This window comes from Physeter macrocephalus, chromosome 11 (assembly GCF_002837175.3).
Source record: "Physeter macrocephalus isolate SW-GA chromosome 11, ASM283717v5, whole genome shotgun sequence".
Taxonomy (NCBI): Eukaryota; Metazoa; Chordata; class Mammalia; order Artiodactyla; family Physeteridae; genus Physeter; species Physeter macrocephalus.
In genome coordinates this window covers 149,042,293-149,061,314 of record NC_041224.1, presented here as the reverse complement: position 1 = coordinate 149,061,314, position 19,022 = coordinate 149,042,293, and the positions used below count along the sequence as shown (strand labels likewise).

General features: G+C 39.9%; 2 protein-coding genes and 1 pseudogene across 2 annotated transcripts in view; 1 reads left to right on the top strand and 2 right to left on the bottom strand.

Annotated features, from left to right (window-relative positions):
• Positions 1-19,022, bottom strand: part of RAD51B (RAD51 paralog B) — a 334,908-nt gene that overhangs the window by 22,639 nt on the left and 293,247 nt on the right. The window lies entirely within an intron of this gene.
• LOC102988319 (uncharacterized protein C4orf46 homolog) lies at positions 4,019-4,691 on the bottom strand. Its single transcript, XM_024116093.2, has 2 exons — positions 4,303-4,691; positions 4,019-4,174 (listed from the first exon to the last, which is right to left on the bottom strand). The coding sequence occupies exons 1-2, from the start codon at positions 4,492-4,494 to the stop codon at positions 4,019-4,021; spliced, it is 348 nt and encodes a 115-aa protein (XP_023971861.1). The 5' UTR covers positions 4,495-4,691.
• Positions 9,175-9,712, top strand: LOC102988040 (60S ribosomal protein L9-like; annotated as a pseudogene).

Sequence of the window (19,022 nt, the reverse complement as noted above, 5' to 3'; positions counted from 1 at the left end):
ATCCCACATGCCGCGAAGCAGCTAGGCCCGTGAGCCATGGCCGCTGAGCCTGCGCGTCCGGAGCCTGTGCCCCGCAATGGGAGAGGCCACAACAGTGAGAGGCCCACGTACCGCAAAAAAAAACCAAAACACAAAACTATAAAACTCTAGACAATAACATAGGAGAAAAGCTAGGTGACTTTGGGAGTGGCCATGAGTTTCTGGATATAACAGCAAAAGCACTCTCCATGAAAGAAAAAGTTGTCAAGCTGGACTTCGTTAAAATTAAAAACTTCTCAGCAAAAGACACTGTTAAGAGAATGAAAAGACAAGCCACAGACTGAAAGAAAATCTTTGCAAAACACGTACTGGATACAGGACTTGTATCCAAAATATACAAGGGACTCAAGGGACTCTAAAAACTCTTAAACAATCTGATTTAAAAATGGGTAAAAGATCTTAATAGACATCTCACCAAATAAGACATACAGATGACAAATAAGTATTTTAAAAGATGCTCAACCTCATATGTCATTAGGGACTTGAAAATTAAAATAATAATGAGATACCACTAAACATGTATTAGAATGGCTAAGATACAAAGCACCAACATTATTAAATGCCGGCAAGCATGTGGAACAACAGGAACTCTACTTCATTGCTGGGGAAATGCAAAAGGGTACAGCCACTTTGGAAGACAGTTTGTTTCTTACAAAGCTAAACATGCACCATCCCATAACCTAGCCATTCTACTCTCAGGTATTTATCCATGAAAAAAGAAAGCATACCTCTATTCAATGACTTGTAGTCAAATGTTCATAGTAGCTTTATTTATAATATTCATAAACTGGAAAGAACCCAAAATATCCATGAATAGGTGACTGGATAAGTAAAATGTGTTATATGCATACAATGGAATACTACTTAACAATAAAAACCAATAAAATAATGATAGATGCAACACCATGGATGAATCTCAAAATAATTAAGCTGAGTGAAAAAGCTAGACCAAAGAGAGTTTACCCTGTATGATTCTATTTATATAAGACTCTAGAAAATGCAAACTAATCTATAGTGACAAAAACAGATGAGTGGTTTGCTTGAGGAGGGTAAGGTGGGAAAGGATGGGAGAGATGGATTAAAACAGCTACATAGAAACATTTGGGGATGATGGACATGTTCATTATCTTGATTGTGGTGATGACTTCATGGGTGTATACATATGTTAAAACTTATCAAATTGTATTAAATATGTGCTCTTTATTGGATGTCAATTATGACTCAATAAAGCTGTTAAAAATTTTTAAAGCTCCCATTTTTAGTCTCCTGTTTGACTCTTTAGTCACAGTAATTCCCTCCTGTTGTGTTGTCTTTCTCCACAATAGTCAGTTGTTTAAAATATAAAGTACTTCCTCATTCACCATTAAATAAAACATATTTAATGAAAACCTAATGTATGTAAGTCAGTGGACTGGGCAATTGAAGGGGATACAATTGGACAATACAGGGATAGATGTCAGATGACAAGGGATAAGCAATACTGATGATGATGAAGTATAGTTAATTTTGCCAGCGTATAAAAAGCCTCAGAGAATGATTAAACAGGAAGGTAAATTTTAGGTCACAAAGAACTCTTCTAGAAAGTCTTAAAAAATGGTAAGGTTAATATGTCAGAATTTCACGAATACAGAAGAAGTCAAACACAAGTTCTTAAAGCTAAATTCTTTTATAATCTTCTCATTTATTAAACTGCAATATATTAAATCTCAAGGAAAGGACATAATATTAGGGAGGAGCTAATTCTAAACAGTGGATTATAGGACACATTTACTCATAGTATGTCTTCTGTGTGAAAATTATGGAAACAATTTAGTCCCCGTACCATCTAATTGAACTACTTCTCCTGAGTTTATAGACTTCAGTTGATTGTTCTAAAATTTATCAGCTTTGGCACTCTCCCCTCAAGGGCCAGGAATCTCTGGCTGTTATGCCTCAAGTGGAATAAGTCTCCTGGAGAAATTCTTTTGCTACCACAACTATTTCAGTGTGGTTCTAAGTGGTGAGTCTCAATGCTTGCCAGATTCCTCTGGTTTGATCCCATCTGGATGAACCCAAAATATAGCAAAATAGCACCTTCTACTTCCTGGTCATATTCAATTATCCAATATTCCTCCAAACTCACGCCTACTTTTATCTTTAAGAAACTGCTGGCCTAAGGCTCTTAACCTAATAAATAACAGTGGGTAGAAACAGGCACAAGGAATATCCATTCCACTCTCCACCACTGCTGCACTCTTTAACTTTCACCTTACTGAAAAAGCGACCAAGGAAAGAAAAGTCTATGTATCTAACCATAGTTATGGACCAAATTACATGAACTTGAAAGTGACTTGGCAATTAAGGGTTCCATATGGAGGAAAGCACATAGTACCTCTTTCTAGTTGCACTTAACTTCTGTCTAAAATCTAAGCCAAAGCTCTTTCTCCCAAGCCTTCTCTTTATTAGAGAAGCAAAATTCTTTCTGTCTAGTTTCTCAAGGTCCTTCCATCCACTTTAAGCTTAAGTGCATTCCAGTCAGCCAACGACATCTATGCAATCTGAGAGGCCCACAACTGAAATTCCCCTGAATCACTCCTTCTGAAGCTTCCAAACTTTCTTTTGTTGCTTCTGGCCTTCGCTAATTCAATCTTAGTTTTTGTTTCCTAACTCATTCCTCCTCCCCATGCTACTGGGTTCAACAAGTAGTTCTACTTCCTTTTTTTTTTTTTTTTTTTTTTGGGGTTTGAACAAAAGTTTATTTTTGTACATTTTAAAAATTGCAATTTTCATGACACATAAGAAAAACAGTTTTCTAATATAAAAATAAGCATCTCTTTGGTATAGGAACACACCATATGTGTTATCCTTAACTTAAAAAAATTAATCAAGAACCATGACCTAATATGCTAAACAAAACTATCCTTTGCAAATAAGCATCTCTTTGGTATAGGAACACACCATATGTGTTATCCTTAACTTAAAAAAATTAATCAGGAACAATGACCTAATATGCTAAACAAAACTATCCTTTGCCCATCCATGTGTCCCCTTTCACAGGCCCATTGTGGGACTTGGGAATATAGTTCTCTACATACCTCCTTACCTACAAAGAAGTAAGATACTGTATCAGAGGCGTCCAGAAGTTACACAGCAAGAGAATTAGTTGGTTCAATCACTGACATATATGTGATTTGATGATCACATCAAATCACTGATGACATACATCAGTCTGCTGATGCAGGGGACACGGGTTTGTGCCCCGGTCCAGGAAGATCCCACATGCCACGGAGCGGCTGGGCCCATAAGCCATGGTCGCTGTGCCTGCGCGTCCGGAGCCTGTGCTCCGCAAAAAGGGAGAGCCCAGAGCCCCGCAAAAAAAAAAAAAAAAAAAAAAAAAAAAAAAAAAAAAAAAAGATAACATTTTCCTTCAGGTCAATGAGGTTCTGACTCAAATATCTTTTCGAGAAACAATTATAATCTTCATGCTAAAAACAGGAAGAAAAAATAGCTTTTAATTACGTTGTGAACTCTTATTCATCAAACATTTAGTGACTGTTGTGTAACAGACTTCTAGCTGCTGGAAATATGTAAGTAATAAGACACAATCGTTGGTTCTAGGGAACTTAGCCTAATGGAGCTGAATCTAACATTGGTCCATATAATAAAGCTTGACTTCACACTCTGCCATTTTTGTTATCTTCTTGCAAACTGAAGAGAATAATGGTCCACCTAGTTTGCTACTGGTAGCACTGTGGCATTATTAACATTATCTACTGATTAAATTAACTTTCATAGAAGAGTCTTTGAAAGTTTAGAGAACAGGAAGTGTTTAAAGATAAACGGGCCAGCATAAAAAATAACATAATATTGTTTTCACAAAATGGAGAAAACCAAGAAAAATTTCATCTTCTGTATACAGAACTGCTGGTGATTATCCTATCCACACGGTACATGTGTGGATAGGATAATAAATGAGGTGGTATGGATTATTACAGTCAAATCAGTTGTCAGGTTTCAAGGAATCATAGCCTTCTTTCAAGAGGTCCCGCCATGCTTTAAGGAAACGTGCATTTTCTGTACATTTGAAGGCAAGCTCTTCCACTAGAGCTGATACTGCAGATGCAGCTTCAAGAAATTTGGTTAATGAAAATGCTGCCTGTGAACGCGGCAGGCCGTGAAAACGTACAGACCAAAGAACAGACCCTCAAGTTACACATCCGCACTGCATTCTACGCGCTCGCTTGGAACCAGCCTGCTCAGCAGAGACAGAAACTGCGGTAGCACCCTCGCCATCTTGTCTCCGATCTGCAGCTCCACCTCCTCCAGCGGGTCCACCGGCCGGCCGCTGTTCCTGTTTGGAACCGGCCAGCCCAAACCCCCCGGGGTGCCGGGGGAAGATGCTGAAGACGCGTCTGAAGACGAGGCAGAGGAGGGCGGCGGCTGCGGGGAAAGCCGCAGCTCCTCCGGGCCCGCCATGGAGCGGGCTGAGCGGTGGGACGGCACCTCGGCGGCCGAACCGATACCCTCTACTTCCTTTTAACAGAACAATCTTGGGCCCTTTTATGATGAACACAAGATAGGTTCAACCTATACTCCAAACAGGTACATATAATTTCACATCGAAGCTGTTCATCACACAAAGAGTTTCAGAATAACGCGAAATATCTCAAGCTTCTCAAAAATATGAATTTAACATTCTATGTAGATTATATTCTAGATTTATATCCTAGTGTTTAGCTAAATGAAAACCAGGGGCCAAACCTAAGTATACTCCAGATGTCTTCCTAGGGTGAGTTCAACATGTACAAAAATTTTTGGACAAGATACACTGTAGCTAAGTACAGATGAAAGCTATAAAGAAAAGGGAAATGCATGAATCACTGTCATGGTATAAATAACTTTCAGGAATTCATTTCCGGACAACTCACTCCATTCATATTTTACTGCTAAATTTAGGAGAATACTATTGAACAAGAACGGCTCAGAATAGCTAATTATAAAATACCTATTTAAAATTATTATTTATATATATGAGATAATATTTCCTATGATCAGATTTTTTATAATAATAATAATTTGTTGAACACAATATGTATAACAGGCACATTATACAGATCATGTAGTACAATACTCATAATAACCCTAAAGTATTGTTATTATTATTCCCATATTACAGAGGAAGAAACAGAGTCCCTAAAACCTTTAGTTACTTGCCCAATTTACCCTGCCAGTAGACGGCAGAACAATATATTCAAACCCAAATCTCTCTGGCTCCAAAACCTCTGCCCTTTCCAGTAAGATGCACTTCCTGCCTGTTGAAGTAGCTATTATTAGTCTAGTGCTTTGGAAAATTCCTGACACATGGAGTCTGGAGTAGTATAGTGGAAAAACACTTGTGAGCCTAAGCTCTGGCAGGTATGTGACCTTGGCCTAATCCTGTTACTTCTGTAGGCTCTTTTTTCATCTATAAAATGAAGCTTGCGTAGTTAACATCTAAGGACCCTTCCAGTACTAATGCTTTATCAAACTATGATTCTATGAATTATAGACAACGCAAAAAAGGGGACTGGGAGAAAGGATGAGTGACAGAAGGGTTAACTGGGCATTAGAAACTATATAGCCAAGTAAGTCCAGGATTGAGATAAAACAGGCAGAATTGAAAGAAAAAAACGGCTTTGTAGTATTATATTCCCAACATGAATAAAAAGACTTTATATAGTACCTATAAAGTTAAACAGGATCCTATCACCAAAGAATTTAATCAAATAGACTTGCCTATTTGAATTTAACATCAATTAAAATTTAAATTCTTTGAAATAAAATACAAAATTCATACAGATAGGAGAAACCATCAGACAAACCCAAACACAGACGCACTTTGAGTTTTTTTTCACCAGGCTCTCAGAACTATGTGAGGTTCCTCTTATATAAACAGGAGTGTGTCGTGCCACAACTACTGAAGCCCGCGTGCCTAGAGCCCGTGCTCTGCAACAAGAGAAGCCACCGCAATGAGAAGCCCGCGCACCGCAACGAAGAGTAGCCCCCGCTCACTGCAACTAGAGAAAGCCCGCGTGCAGCAACGAAGACCCAATGCAGCCTAAAACAAATACAGATAAATAAATAAATTTATTTTAAAAACCAAAGGAAAACAGGAGTGTGGGTTGGCACTGCTAGGTAGAAGGCAAGACAGTTGATGCAGTTTCCAGAAAGAGGAGCAGAGAACAGCCCACTGTACCTAAAAAGGCTCTCTTCATCAGCCAAAAACAATGACTGGGTGGAAGTTTTGTTCTGCTTTCAATATTCAGGCCAGAAAGGTCAGTCTGTGCACACTGGAATGATGTAAAACCTTCATAATAACATGGCTTCTCCTTATATTCAGCCAAGATTCTTCAAGCAGATTTCCTGATTCTTGCTCAGCTTTCTAATATGATGAGAACCAAGTGTCTCTTTGTTCGGTTACCATCACTAAGAGCCAATACGAGATGTATGCAGACAAGCTCCATGGGAAAACCTCACAAGCCAGAGGTGAAAGGACACCAAAGCTAGCTCTCCAACTAGAGGCTGGATGGACAGCGAATGACCAAGAGCTCTCTGGGCCTTGGGAGACCTAATGGCTTGGGATATACTGTCAGAGATGAGAAGGGGTCAAGTTTCTAGGCTTGTAAGCTCTGGTTATCCATCTTAAGCTCTCCCAATAGATAAATACGTTTTATGTGGAAAAAAGAAAAAACAGAAGAAGATGAGCAGCCTGGCAAAAGAACCTAAGACAAACCAAATCTTCCACAGGACGCTCTCAGACTAAAAGGCTGAGGAATGTAGAGCGGGGAAAAACTCCCCAAAGAGGGAGGAGAGGGAAAAAAATTAAAGCCATCAGTTCTGACATTTGCCAAGGAAGGAGAGTGAGAACACTCCTCAAACTGCCTATAACCCAGGTAAAAGTGACTGCCGGTTCGGACGGAGTCCACACATCCTAACAACGCCCCACCGCCAAGGCCACCACCCCTGGGCCTCCACTGAAAATTGCAGCTGCTTTCCAAAGCCCGGAAAGCAACAGGCAGAATATAGTGACAGCTGGAAGGAAGGGGATTAGGCGAAGACTTGGCATAAAATAGGAGTGCAGCCAAAATGCACAAATATGAAGGGAGAGCGACAATTTTCCTGTGTGGTTTGTGTGTGTGGTATGGGGGTAGTTCAAAATAAGAGTGAGCCAAAGTTCTGGCCTTGATTGCCTGGAGGCTTTGGCAGTCTCAGCCTTTCTCATGGCAGACGGGCCAGGAAATGAAGCTTTCAGCTGTCTGCTTCAATGTTCTCCTTACTGTCACCATTTTCGTGTTCAGCCCCTGGCTCATTTGCATTTTCTTCTTCTTTTGGGGATTAGCGCATACCGGTAGACAAAATCCATTTTGGTTACTCAAGACTGTCATAGCCTCCCACACCTTACTTGTCAGCTAAGAACGTCAAGAACATGAAATCCTGACGGAGTACAAAACAAACTATAGAATTAGATGATCTGCAAGGGGCCTTTGAGACCTTCTAATCCAGCCTGATTTTACAGATGGGGAAACTTAAGAGTAGCAAAGGGAAGTAAGGTGATCTGCTGAAATCATACTAATATTTAGAGAGTAGCAAAGTCAGGACAAATATCCATCTCTCCCATTCCCATCCAGCCAGTGCCCTGTCCAAAAAAATCAGTGTTCCTTTAGGACTCTATCTCAGGCAAAATACTACTATTCCCCCACCGAACCCTTTTTAAATGAGGACTTGGTAAGAATTGTGACGTATTCTCTCTCTGTTTCCTGATCAAAAATTCACACATAAGTTTGGTAAATAATTATCCAAAGTGTTAGGTCTTAAGGAAAAGAGACTTTGGAGACTCATATAACTCACAGCACTCAGAGAAAAGACTCAACCTAAAACCAAGCAGAATGCTTTTATTTCCTTTGTTTTAGGAGACAGATCCAAAAAAAGAAACAAATGGGACCTAATTAAACTTAAAAGCTTTTGCACAACAAAGGAAACCATCAACAAAACAAAAAGAACCTACTGAATGGGAGAAAATATTTGCAAATGATATGACTGATAAGGGATTAATATCCAACATATATAAACAGCTCACACAACTCAATATAAAAAAAAACAACCCATACAACCCAATTTAAAAATGGGCAGAAGACCTGAATAGACATTTTTCCGAAGAGGAAATGCAGGGGGCCAAGAGGCACGTGAAAAGATGGTCAACACTGTTAATCATCAGGGCAATGCAAATCAAAACCACAATGAGTTATCCCTCACAACAGTAAGAATGGCCATCATCAAAAAGAACACAAGGAACAAACGTTGGTGAGGATGCAGAGAAAAGGGAACCCTCGTATACTGTTGGTGGGAATGTAAATTGGTGTAGCCACTGTGGAAAACAGAATGGAAGTTTCTCAAAAAACTAAAAATAGAACTACCATATGACCCAGCAATTCCACTCCTGGGTATATATCTGAAAACAAAACAAAACAAACAAACAAACAAAAATCCCACTAATTCGAAAAAATACATGCACCTCAATGTTCATAGTAGCATTATTTACAATTGCCAAGATATGCAAGCAACCTAAGTGTCCATCAAACAGATGAGTGGATATAGAAGATGTGGTATGCATGTATGTGTATGTGTGTATATATATATATATATATACATATATATATATAATGGAATTTTTCCCTTTTTGCCAAAAGAAATAATTTCTGACATTGAGAAATATCACATTCTCAGAAAAAGGTAACCAACCTTTAAGGGCTTAAAAGATTCCTACTCTGAAAAGGAGTTTATGAGTGTGGGGAGAGAGGTGGAAATATGGCCCCTTGGCATCCACAAGGGATTGGTTCTAGGACACCCCGCATAGACAGCAAAATCCTCGGATGCGCAAGTCCCCTACATAAAATGCCCCAGTACAGTCGTCTCTCCGTATCCACAGGTTCCACATCCACGGATATGCAGGGCCCACTGTATAATGGTTTATACGTAAGGTCATAATAAAGCAATCTCAAATTGTGGTTTATTCCACTAAAAATTTTCTTTTCAGTACTATGGAAATCATGTTAAAATATGACATTAAAAAATGAAAACAAAAATACCTCACCGCCCTTTGCTGCATCTACTGCAAGAATGAAGCCAGATCTCAACAATCAGACTGTCGACATTCTGGAAATGTCGACATCACCCTGAAGGGATGCATAGTTACTGTGAAGGGCCCCAGAGGAACCCTGTGGAGGGACTTCAGTCACATCAATGTAGATCTCAGTCACCTTGGAAGGAAAAAGAAGAGGCTCTGGGTTGACATTAGGTGGGGAAACAAAGGACTGGCCACGATGGGCACTATCTGTAGTTGTGTAAAGAACATGAGCAAGGGTGTTACACTGGGGGTTGTTACAAGGTGAAGTCTATGTGTGCTCACCTCCCCATCAATATCCTCATTCAGAATAGGTCTCTCATTGAACTCTAAAATGTCCTGGGTGGAAAAAACATCCACAGGGTATCTCAAACCCAGAAAGATGAGTTAATTCTTGAAGGAAGACTATATTGAGCTTGCGTCAAATTCAGCTGCTTTGATTTAGCAAGTCACAATAGTTAAAAATATCAGAAAAATTGGGGGAATGATATCTATGTCTTTTAAAAAGGAATAGTTCAGCAGGCTGATGAATAAGATCTAAAAGTTGTCCAGCTATGGAAACAAGATGTTGGATAATTCCTAAGACCTGTTTGTGATATTTTAAAGATGCAATAAATACCCTCTATTTTGGGAAGGGGGGTGGGGCACTGGACACTTCACTAACTAGTTAAATTAGCTAACTTTTCCTTCCTTCTATACATTTTCATTTAACAGATTCTCTAGTGCTTACCCTTTACCAAGTACTATTCAATTCTGGGAATAGGAAATTAAAGACAGTACTTCTGACATAAAGGCATGCAAAGTTAACTGGGGGAAACCAAAATGTCAATGGCATGACCAGAGTAGTACTTCCAGTAATAAAGTTTACTTAGAAAGCACATGGGAGGGGTACCGGGCCAGCCTGGGAAGTTCCAGGAAGGCTAATTGAAGAAGGTGACACCTGAGATGAGGATAAAGAAGAATTGGTAGGTTAAAAAAATAAAAGTAATGAGTTCTTGTATTATTCTTCATGTTTTTTTTTTTAAATCTAACATTCTTGTTTCATATGAGAATTTGATCTGTTACATAAGACTTCGGAAGGAAAAAAATGACATCATTATTGTTATGTCAAAATATCAATAATACTATTTAACAAAAAGTACTAGAACACATTAAATATCAAAAGACAAAGACACACAAAAAAACCCCAAACACGCAACAGTGTACATCAACTATACCTCAATTTAAAAAAAACAGTAATGTTAATGTAACACCCAAACATGAGAGAACGTGGTAACTTTTCAGAGCTGTCACAGGAGCTCATCTATGCATATTTATAAAGAGCACTAACTGTGGGCAAGGCATTCTGTTGGGTGCTGTAGTAGATGAGATAATGAATAAAGATGGCCTCTCTCACAGGGAATTTATCACCTCAATTTACCAGCATGTTCCTTCAGGAGAGAGAAAGGTCTAGAGCAGCAGTTCTCAAACCTTTCCCACCTGGGACCAATTTATACTCTTAAAAACTGTTAAGGACTCAGAGAGCTTTTATTTATGAGGGATATGTTGACCATATCAGAAGTTAAAACTGATGATCCCAAACTCCCATTCCTTCCTTCCCCTACCCCATCCCTCCTTGGCAACCACAAGTCTCTTATCTATATCTGTGAGTCTGTTTTTGTTTCCTAGATATGTTGATTTGCATCGTATTTTGGATTCCATATATAACTGATATCATATGGTATTTGTCTTTCTCTTTCTGATTTACTTTGCTTAGTATGATAATCTCTAGTTTGGGATTAGCAGCGGCAAATTATTATATATAGTATGGATAAACAACAAGGTCCTACTGTATAGCACAGGGAACTATATTCAATATTCTGTGACAAACCATAATGGAAAAGAATATGAAAAAGACTCACTTTGCTGTATAGAAGAAATTAAAACAACACTGTAAATCAACTATGCTTCAATAAAATTTTAAAAAACTAAAAAAAAGAAATGAAAACTGAATAATTTTTAAGTATTTGTTGATTTGTTTAAAAGTAACACTAATAAACCTATAACCTCAACACAAATAATGTATTTTTATGAAAAATAGTTGCATTTTCTAAAATGAAAAAATTTAGTGAGACAAGTGCCACTGTTTTACAGTCTTGCCAATCTCTTTAATGTCTGGCTTGATACATTCCAATATCTGGTTCTTCATTAATCTGGCTCTTCATTAAAATATCATACTTCACATGTCCTCTAGAAAACTCCACTGTACACGTGTGAGAAAATGAGAATGGAAAAGGCAAATAATGCCTTAATATTATGATGGAAAAAGTTCACCCTCACAGATCCCTTGAAAGGATCTCTGGGGACCCTCGGGTATCTCATCACATTTTAAGAACCACTGGTCTATGGCAATAAAAGTCATATTCAAAACTGGGTAAATAAAGACTATGAGTTCAAGTTTACTCTACTTGAGGTTTTAACTAAGGGCAAATCTTGCAGTAAGAGTTCCCTATCTAGGCCACTAATTCTAAGAGTGGACTTGTTTTCTTGGAACTGAGACAACCCAGGTTGCATGAATGGGTCCACTCTCTCTGGCATTGTGAAGACTGCCTCCTCAAAGGGCTTGGGCTGGGTGGGTCTTAGCACAGTGATGGAGGTGACCATATTCCTGCTTTGCTTGGGACAGTCCAGCTTTATTCCCATTGTGCCAGAGTAATTATTAGTAGAGCCCCTTCACTCTCCAAAGTATCCAGTTTGGACGGTAAGTTATATGGTCACCTTGACAATACCTTGCACAAGCATTCTGCTTCTTCCCACCTTGTGGACAGGTCTAAAAGAAGCCATGCTGGGTTTGGTTTACATAGTAATATTCCTCTAACCTCTCTCCTAAAAAAAAAAAAAAAGCCAATCATGGGAGAAAATTCCTCCCGATCTCTTGGTTTCTGTGTCTTCTTTTCCTTTCTTAAACTGTTGACAGCAACCATTCTCAACAACTCTATATGACAGCACGTGTTGCTTGTTCTCCTGCTATGCACCTAGTTCAGTGTTTGAACTACAGGGTGTAACTTTGCCCAACTATTTCAAATTGGTTGGAATATAACCTATTGATCAAGGGCTACAAATTAACCAGACTGGGTTAACAGCTAGGCTAATAAAACACTGGGCAAAACCTAGCACACAGATTCACCCCATCACCAGAAATGGAGGCAACTCAGTAAGAACAAGAGACTTCTTTGAAAAAGTGTTACATTTCCCAGGCCTAATCCTGTGAGCATGGCAGGGGGTATGAAGAGGAATGGAAAAGAAGTGCCGTAAATTCTGAATAGTGAACCTTGAAACTGACGTGAATTTGGCTTTGCATACCCGAGTGGCAGAGAAACCTCAGCAGTTATCCAGTGCTTTTAGAGAGCAGGGTAAAATTATAAGAACATTTTTATGAGTTGTGGCTGGCAGGCCCTAGCCTGTTAAAACTCTTTAAAAACCAATGCTTTGGTGGAGGTAACATTTACTGTTTACTGTAGCTCTGGTTGTTAGGGGTTACTGCTAAGGTCCCAGTTTTCCATGACATCAGCGGCATTCCAGGGGAAGTGTGTGTCAGTGACTTTCAGTAATGACTCGGTTTTCCAAATGTTCAAAGCTTCTGCCAAGCTGCCCTACACCTGCACACCCGCTGAGTTAGAGGAAAAGGAAAAGCAAGATGGATTAAGTGGGATTTTTGTCTGGGTTCCTTAATGAGACTAAAGGCTTCCTTCTTTCAGTGTTTGCTTTGGTGTAATAAATGGATGCCAGTGCCTCTAGGAGTGACATGACTCATCCTTACCTTTTCATAAACCAATCAGACTATCTCTCACAACTTCTCGCTATCATATTCTGGACTAGCCTTTCGAGACTTTTCTTCTGCGGGAAAAGTTTAGGGCTTAGCGAGAAGATCAGCACGGCATGCCAACACTCTGGGAGGGATTCTGAGGGAGGCATCGGCTGCTCCCCAAATTAGCAGGAAACAGAAGCAGTGAAGAGACGTTACTGCGTAGCTGCTAAAAGGATCACCTGGCTTTCAGCGTTTCAAACCAGACGTGTCCTCTCAAGGCAGCAGCAGACCTCATTCCAGAGTCTGTCCTCACCAAAACAAGCATCTGGTTAACTTCATCCAAGGGTGCCTACTGGCCACTCAAGAGGCTTGTGACCGGTGCTGTGGCCAATACTAATTGTGTACTTATATAAGACAGACCTTTTTTCCAAAAGGCTTGAAGCATTTTTTCGGCGTTAAACTCATTAGCGTTCATGACAACCCTCTGAGAGGTGGCAAAATATTAGTTCAGGTGTGAGAAATTGGGGGATGGGGTTGAGGAGAATTAAGTCCTCTGCCAAGAGTAAGGCAGGAGGAGATCTCCCAGAGCCCCAGCCCCACACCCTTATGCCTGTGGTAACTGGCCCCTCTCCAGGCTTGCTCCAGTCTGCCCAGGCTAACCTGCTCTTTTGTCTCTGTCAAAAGGGCTGTGGAATACAAAATTTGTTGTTAACGAGGCAAAGCTTGGAAGCTAGCAAAGGAAAACAAGAACAATTTTATGTAAAGACACAGAGGAATATCCTCTTAAGGGTTTTGGTAAGAATGATTTATGCATTCAATATCTGCTTCTATGAATGACACAAGGTAGAAGATTCAATCTTTCTGTACTTCAGTTTCCTCACCTATAAAATCTAAATATAGACACACACACACACACACACACACACATATACCATTAAAAATACCAGAGATGTTTAGAAATTTTAATAATTAATGTTTTAAACTGCATAGAGATCTTTAAGGGGGGGGAATCTCTGAAATGCTAAAAGGTGCCCTCTTTTATAGTATATTGCACAGTTCTAGAGGAAATTCCTTTAATTACTGGTATATATCTTCTTAGGAAATAGGAATAAATTCATACGCTTTCAAGTGATTCTTAAAATAAAAGCCTCTACAATTAAAAAAAATAATAATCATCTTTATCTTTGCAGAAACAACAAGGATTCTTTTTAAGCTGTAGGGGTGGCATCCTCTGTGGTTTAGGGTAGCCACAGATAACATAATACTCACAAAAATGGCTGTGTCTCATAACTTCTCTTAGACTTCATTAAAAAGAATTCAAACATGAAAAAATACTAAAGGAATCATTCTCAATCAACCGTAGATTGCCTGTGAAGACTGGAAAACACAAGTTTTGGGTTCAATCCCTGGATTAAACTATAAAAGTCTGTCCAGTGTAATCTCATGTTGAGTCCTGAGCCTGTTTCCTTGAATAACTTTTAAAGAGGGAATTTTACAATTATGGCTTGTTAGCAAGAGACTGAGCTATTACCAATTAGAAAACAAGTCTTTCAATAAACTTTCTGGTACATAGAACGGTTATCTCTGAAACTAAATTCCACAAGTCATTTTCATAAATAAATACATATATAAATTAGGAAGAGGGGGTATGGCATGGGGTATACCTAAAACGCTTAAATTCTAAGAAAAAAGAATTGAAAAAAAAAAAGTTTCTTTTCTTCCTGAAGATAAAAGATTTAATGAGTGACTAATCCCCCTTAGTAAAGTTCCTTTGGTAATTGCCCTATTCTAAGCCACACTAATTTTGCTAGGAGCCTTTACTGTTAAAAGATGTTGGGCTTCCCTGGTGGTGCAGTGGGTGAGAGGGGAAGATGCAGGGGACGCGGGTTCGTGCCCCGGTCCGGGAAGATCCCACATGCCGCGGAGCGGCTGGGCCCGTGAGCCATGGCCGCTGAGCCTGTGCGTCCGGAGCCTGCGCTCCGCAACGGGAGAGGCCACAACAGTGAGAGGCCCGCGTACCGCAAAAAAAAAAAAAAAAAAAAAAAAGAAAAGATGTTGTTTTATGATGTTAAGCTACACACAAAAGCCATGTAACAAAATGGCAAAATATGCTTCTGATTTTGTTGTTACCAACCTATACTTATCCAGAAATTCTAACTGCCAAGTGTCTTTTACCTAACACAGACTGCATCTTTCACCACCCTCCCTTCCCCGCATAAAGTAACAACGTCATTAAGAGTGGAAAACTGGGAATAAAAACCTGAGCCCTAGAAAAAAATACTAAATGGGAATCTGCCTCCAGCTCTGCAAATTTTCAAACTTGTCCTGGCCTCTCGGGTCTGGAAGCTAGACTTCTGTACCCAGAATATGGCTGGATGAGGAAGGCAGTCTCAATTCACACCCTGAGGGCTAGGAACAGAACACACACTCCATACAGACCTCTAAAGAGGTTCAGGGGCTTGTGTGACAGAGAAGCCTTTTTTAATTGGCCCTTGGTGATGTCATGCCCATGTCTCCAGGGCCCAGGAAATGCACCATGACTAATGGAGCGCCTCATTTGTGAATACACATTCCATCTCAGAGCAGCAGCAGCAGGCAGAGTTTCAAGGCAACGAAGACCCAGTTAGAGGATGCTAGTCAGCCGCGCACAGAGGGCCTTCAGTTGTCCTGAAATAGACTGCTCTTGTTCACCGCCTCGGAAAACCCTACAACTACCTGTATCCCTGTGGCCTGTGTAGGATAGTAGCCCTAAAACTGGGTTGTTTTGTCTTTTTTTTTTGGCTGTGTTGGGTCTTCGTTGCTGCATGCAGGCTTTCTCTAGTTGTGGCGAGCGGGGGCTACTCTTCGTTGAGGTGGGTGGGCTTCTCATTGCGGTGGCTTCTCTTGTTGAGGAGCACGGGCTCTAGGCGCGTGGGCTTCAGTAGCTGTGGCTCGCGGGCTCTAGAGCGCAGGCTCAGTAGTTGTGGTGCACGGGCTTAGTTGCTCTGTGGCATGTGGTGTCTTCCCGGACCAGGGCTTGAACCCGTGTCCCCTGCACTGGCAGGCAGATTCTTAACCACTGCACCACCAGGGGAGTCCCTAGGGTTGTTTTGTCTTTTAAGTTTCTCTCTTTAGGGAAAGAAAAATGGTCACTGTAATAGGGCACACGTCCTTCCGGATTTCTATCAGCAAACCTTCTCTGTAAAGGACAAGATGATACAAATGGCCATATGGTCTCTGTTGAAACACTCATTTCTGCCCTTGCAGTGCAAAAACAGCCACAGACGATACATAAATGAATAAACATGGCTGGGTTGCAATAACACGTGATTTACAAAAACAGGCAGCAGGCTGATTTGGCTCACTGGCCGTGGTCTGCTGACCTCTGTATTAAAGAGTAGACCACTCCTTCCTCTGCCACATACTCGGACCAAAGTACTCTCAAATAAGAGTGCAGTTACAGGAAAGGATGTGAAGGAGTTTCCACAATATACCTGTGATAGCTACCCTATCTAGAACCTAAAGACGGTTTACAGAGAGGCAATCTAGCCCATGGTTGCAGAACGTAGGCTCTGCAGTCAAATGACTAGGTTACAAATTCTGACTTTGCTACTTCTGCATTTAAAGACTTGGACAAGGTACCTTATTCCTATGAGCCTTGGTTCCTTCATCTGCAAAATTGGGTACCAAACTCTTCCTACTCAATAGGGTTAATATGAAACTTCAATGAGATAATATATGAATAAAGCTTATCCTAGTGCCTAGGATATTGGAGTGCCCAATAATTACCTGCCACTATTGCTAGATTTTTTCTAAGTAACCATAATTACTACTCTTGACTGCAGTAGGCCAAAGTGAAGAGGCAGATTACCACAAATGCTAGTACATGGTGACCTTCTTTCCAATTCCATTAATATCTATTAATGCTATCATCTTTCGTAGCTGCATAGCATTTCACAGGGAATGCACCATAACTGAACCAAATGCCGACTGTTCAACATCCATTTACTGTCTTCTTGCCGTTATAAACAACAGTATGATAAACATCTTTAAACATGCACCTGTGAACACTTCTTCGAATTCTGTTCCTTGGGGCAAAAAGGTTTGCACGTTTTAAAGAACTTGAAATTATTCTGCAAATTGGCTCTCCAGAAAAGTTATACTAATTCCTATTTCCAACAGCACTGAAAGAGAGGATCTGTTTCCTAAGATGCTTGACAATACAACTACTTCGTTTCACCACTAAGACCCAGAGAGGTTAAATGAAAAAACTAAGAAAAAACTAAGACCCAGAGAGGTTAAATGACTTGCTCAAATTTAATGAAGAATGCTTAATGTTTCCTTTGGCCTACAACTTTATAAAGCATTTCATAATTATTCTGATAATAGCTAATCTTTCCAGAATCCATATAATTAATTATTATTATTAAAATGTCATTTTATGGTTGAGAGAGCTGGAGCCCAGAAGTTGACTTAAGGTAGCCAAAGTTCTCCAGATAAGGCAAAGGATACAGAAGAACATGATCAAAATAGAAATAAATTTCATCCTATTATCAGGCTATGCCAGGCTCACTATAACACCTCAGGCAAAATTTAATTTTCAATCGGGAAACTATTCTCAGGAACTAATTTAATTTTCCTTTCTTGTGGCAAATAGGTAATCCAGAGACTTTTTTTTTCTTTGCTGTTAAATTAAATAAGCCTATAAAACCAAATGTTCTTTTCTCAGAAGAAAAACTTAAAACCTCCGAGCTTTTGACAAGACAGTCACAGATCTAGGCATTTGTTAAGGCTATTTTCTTCACTCTACCTATTATCTTGCTTTTTTTCTTCTTAACACTTACCACAATTTGAAATATATTAGTTATTTGTCTGTAACAACTAAGTTCCATTAAAACAGGAACTTGCTTACTAGTCTTAGTCTTCTTTTTTATCTTTTCAGTACCTAGAATACTATGTGGAGCATAGCAAGTAACTGATAAAGATTTACTGGATGTATAAATCCTCCCAGATGCCATCCATGTATTTCCCTGGCTGTACAACCTACAAGGTAGGCAGGCAGGCTTTGGCATTATATATTAAAAAGAGTTGTCATTCCCTATTTACAACACTGCAAAAAACAAACAAACAAAAACACCAAAAAACAAAAAACAGCTTCCTAATGGAGAAGAGCAGCCTGTCTCTCACCTGCAGAGTTTGTAGCCAATTATATCCCAATCCAACCCCCACTATCAGTGGGACCATGCCACATGCTGTCATACCACGATCTCCCACCTTACCCTTTCACCTAGGAGATGCTGCTACTGTTAGCCCGTGCAACTCTGTGCACTTGTTTTATTTATTTGGTTGGTTTGTCTTCAAAAGAGCCTCCTTGGTGGGTCACTAATTAGAAGTTCTAAAAAACAAATATACCACCTGTTGACTGTTTTATTGAAAGATGTACTGAATGTCATAGTTGACGACCCAACATCCATTCTGTCTCAAATGACTGATCTAGCCCTATGTGGCCCAATATGGCATCCACTAGCCATATATGGGTGAATTTAAATTAATTTTAAATATTCAGTTCCTCATTGGCACTAGCCACATTTTCATTGCTCAAAAACTGCCATATGTGGTTAGTGGCTACTGTACTGAACAGCACAAATATAGAATATTTCCATCACTACAGAAAGTTCTGTTGGACAGCATGAGTCTAGTCAAACGTGGTAATGCCATTCTCCTTGCCTGCAACTGATTTTAAAATGGGCACGTAAGGGGGCACCTTCAAGATGGCGGAGGAGTAAGACATGGAGATCACCTTCCTCCCCACAAATACATCAAAACTACATCTACATGTGGAACAACTCCTACAGAACACCTACTGAACGCTGGCAGAAGACCTCAGACTTCCCAAAAGGCAGGAAACTCCCCACGTACCTGGGCAGGGCAAAAGAAAAAAAGAAAAACAGAGACAAAAGAATAGGGATGGAAACTGCACCTTGGGGAGGAAGCTGTGAAGGAGGAAAAGTTTCCACACACTATGAAGCCCCTTCACTGGCGGCGATGGGGGGGTGGGCGGGGGAAGCTTCAGAGTAA

Bases quoted from the DNA above. Each gene is read 5' to 3' on its own strand.
- LOC102988319 (XM_024116093.2), bottom strand. From the start codon at position 4,494: ATGGCGGGCCCGGAGGAGCTGCGGCTTTCCCCGCAGCCGCCGCCCTCC. The intron at 4,175-4,302 runs GTGCTACCGCAG...CCGCGTTCACAG, and splicing joins TCGGAGACAAGATGGCGAGG to GCAGCATTTTCATTAACCAA.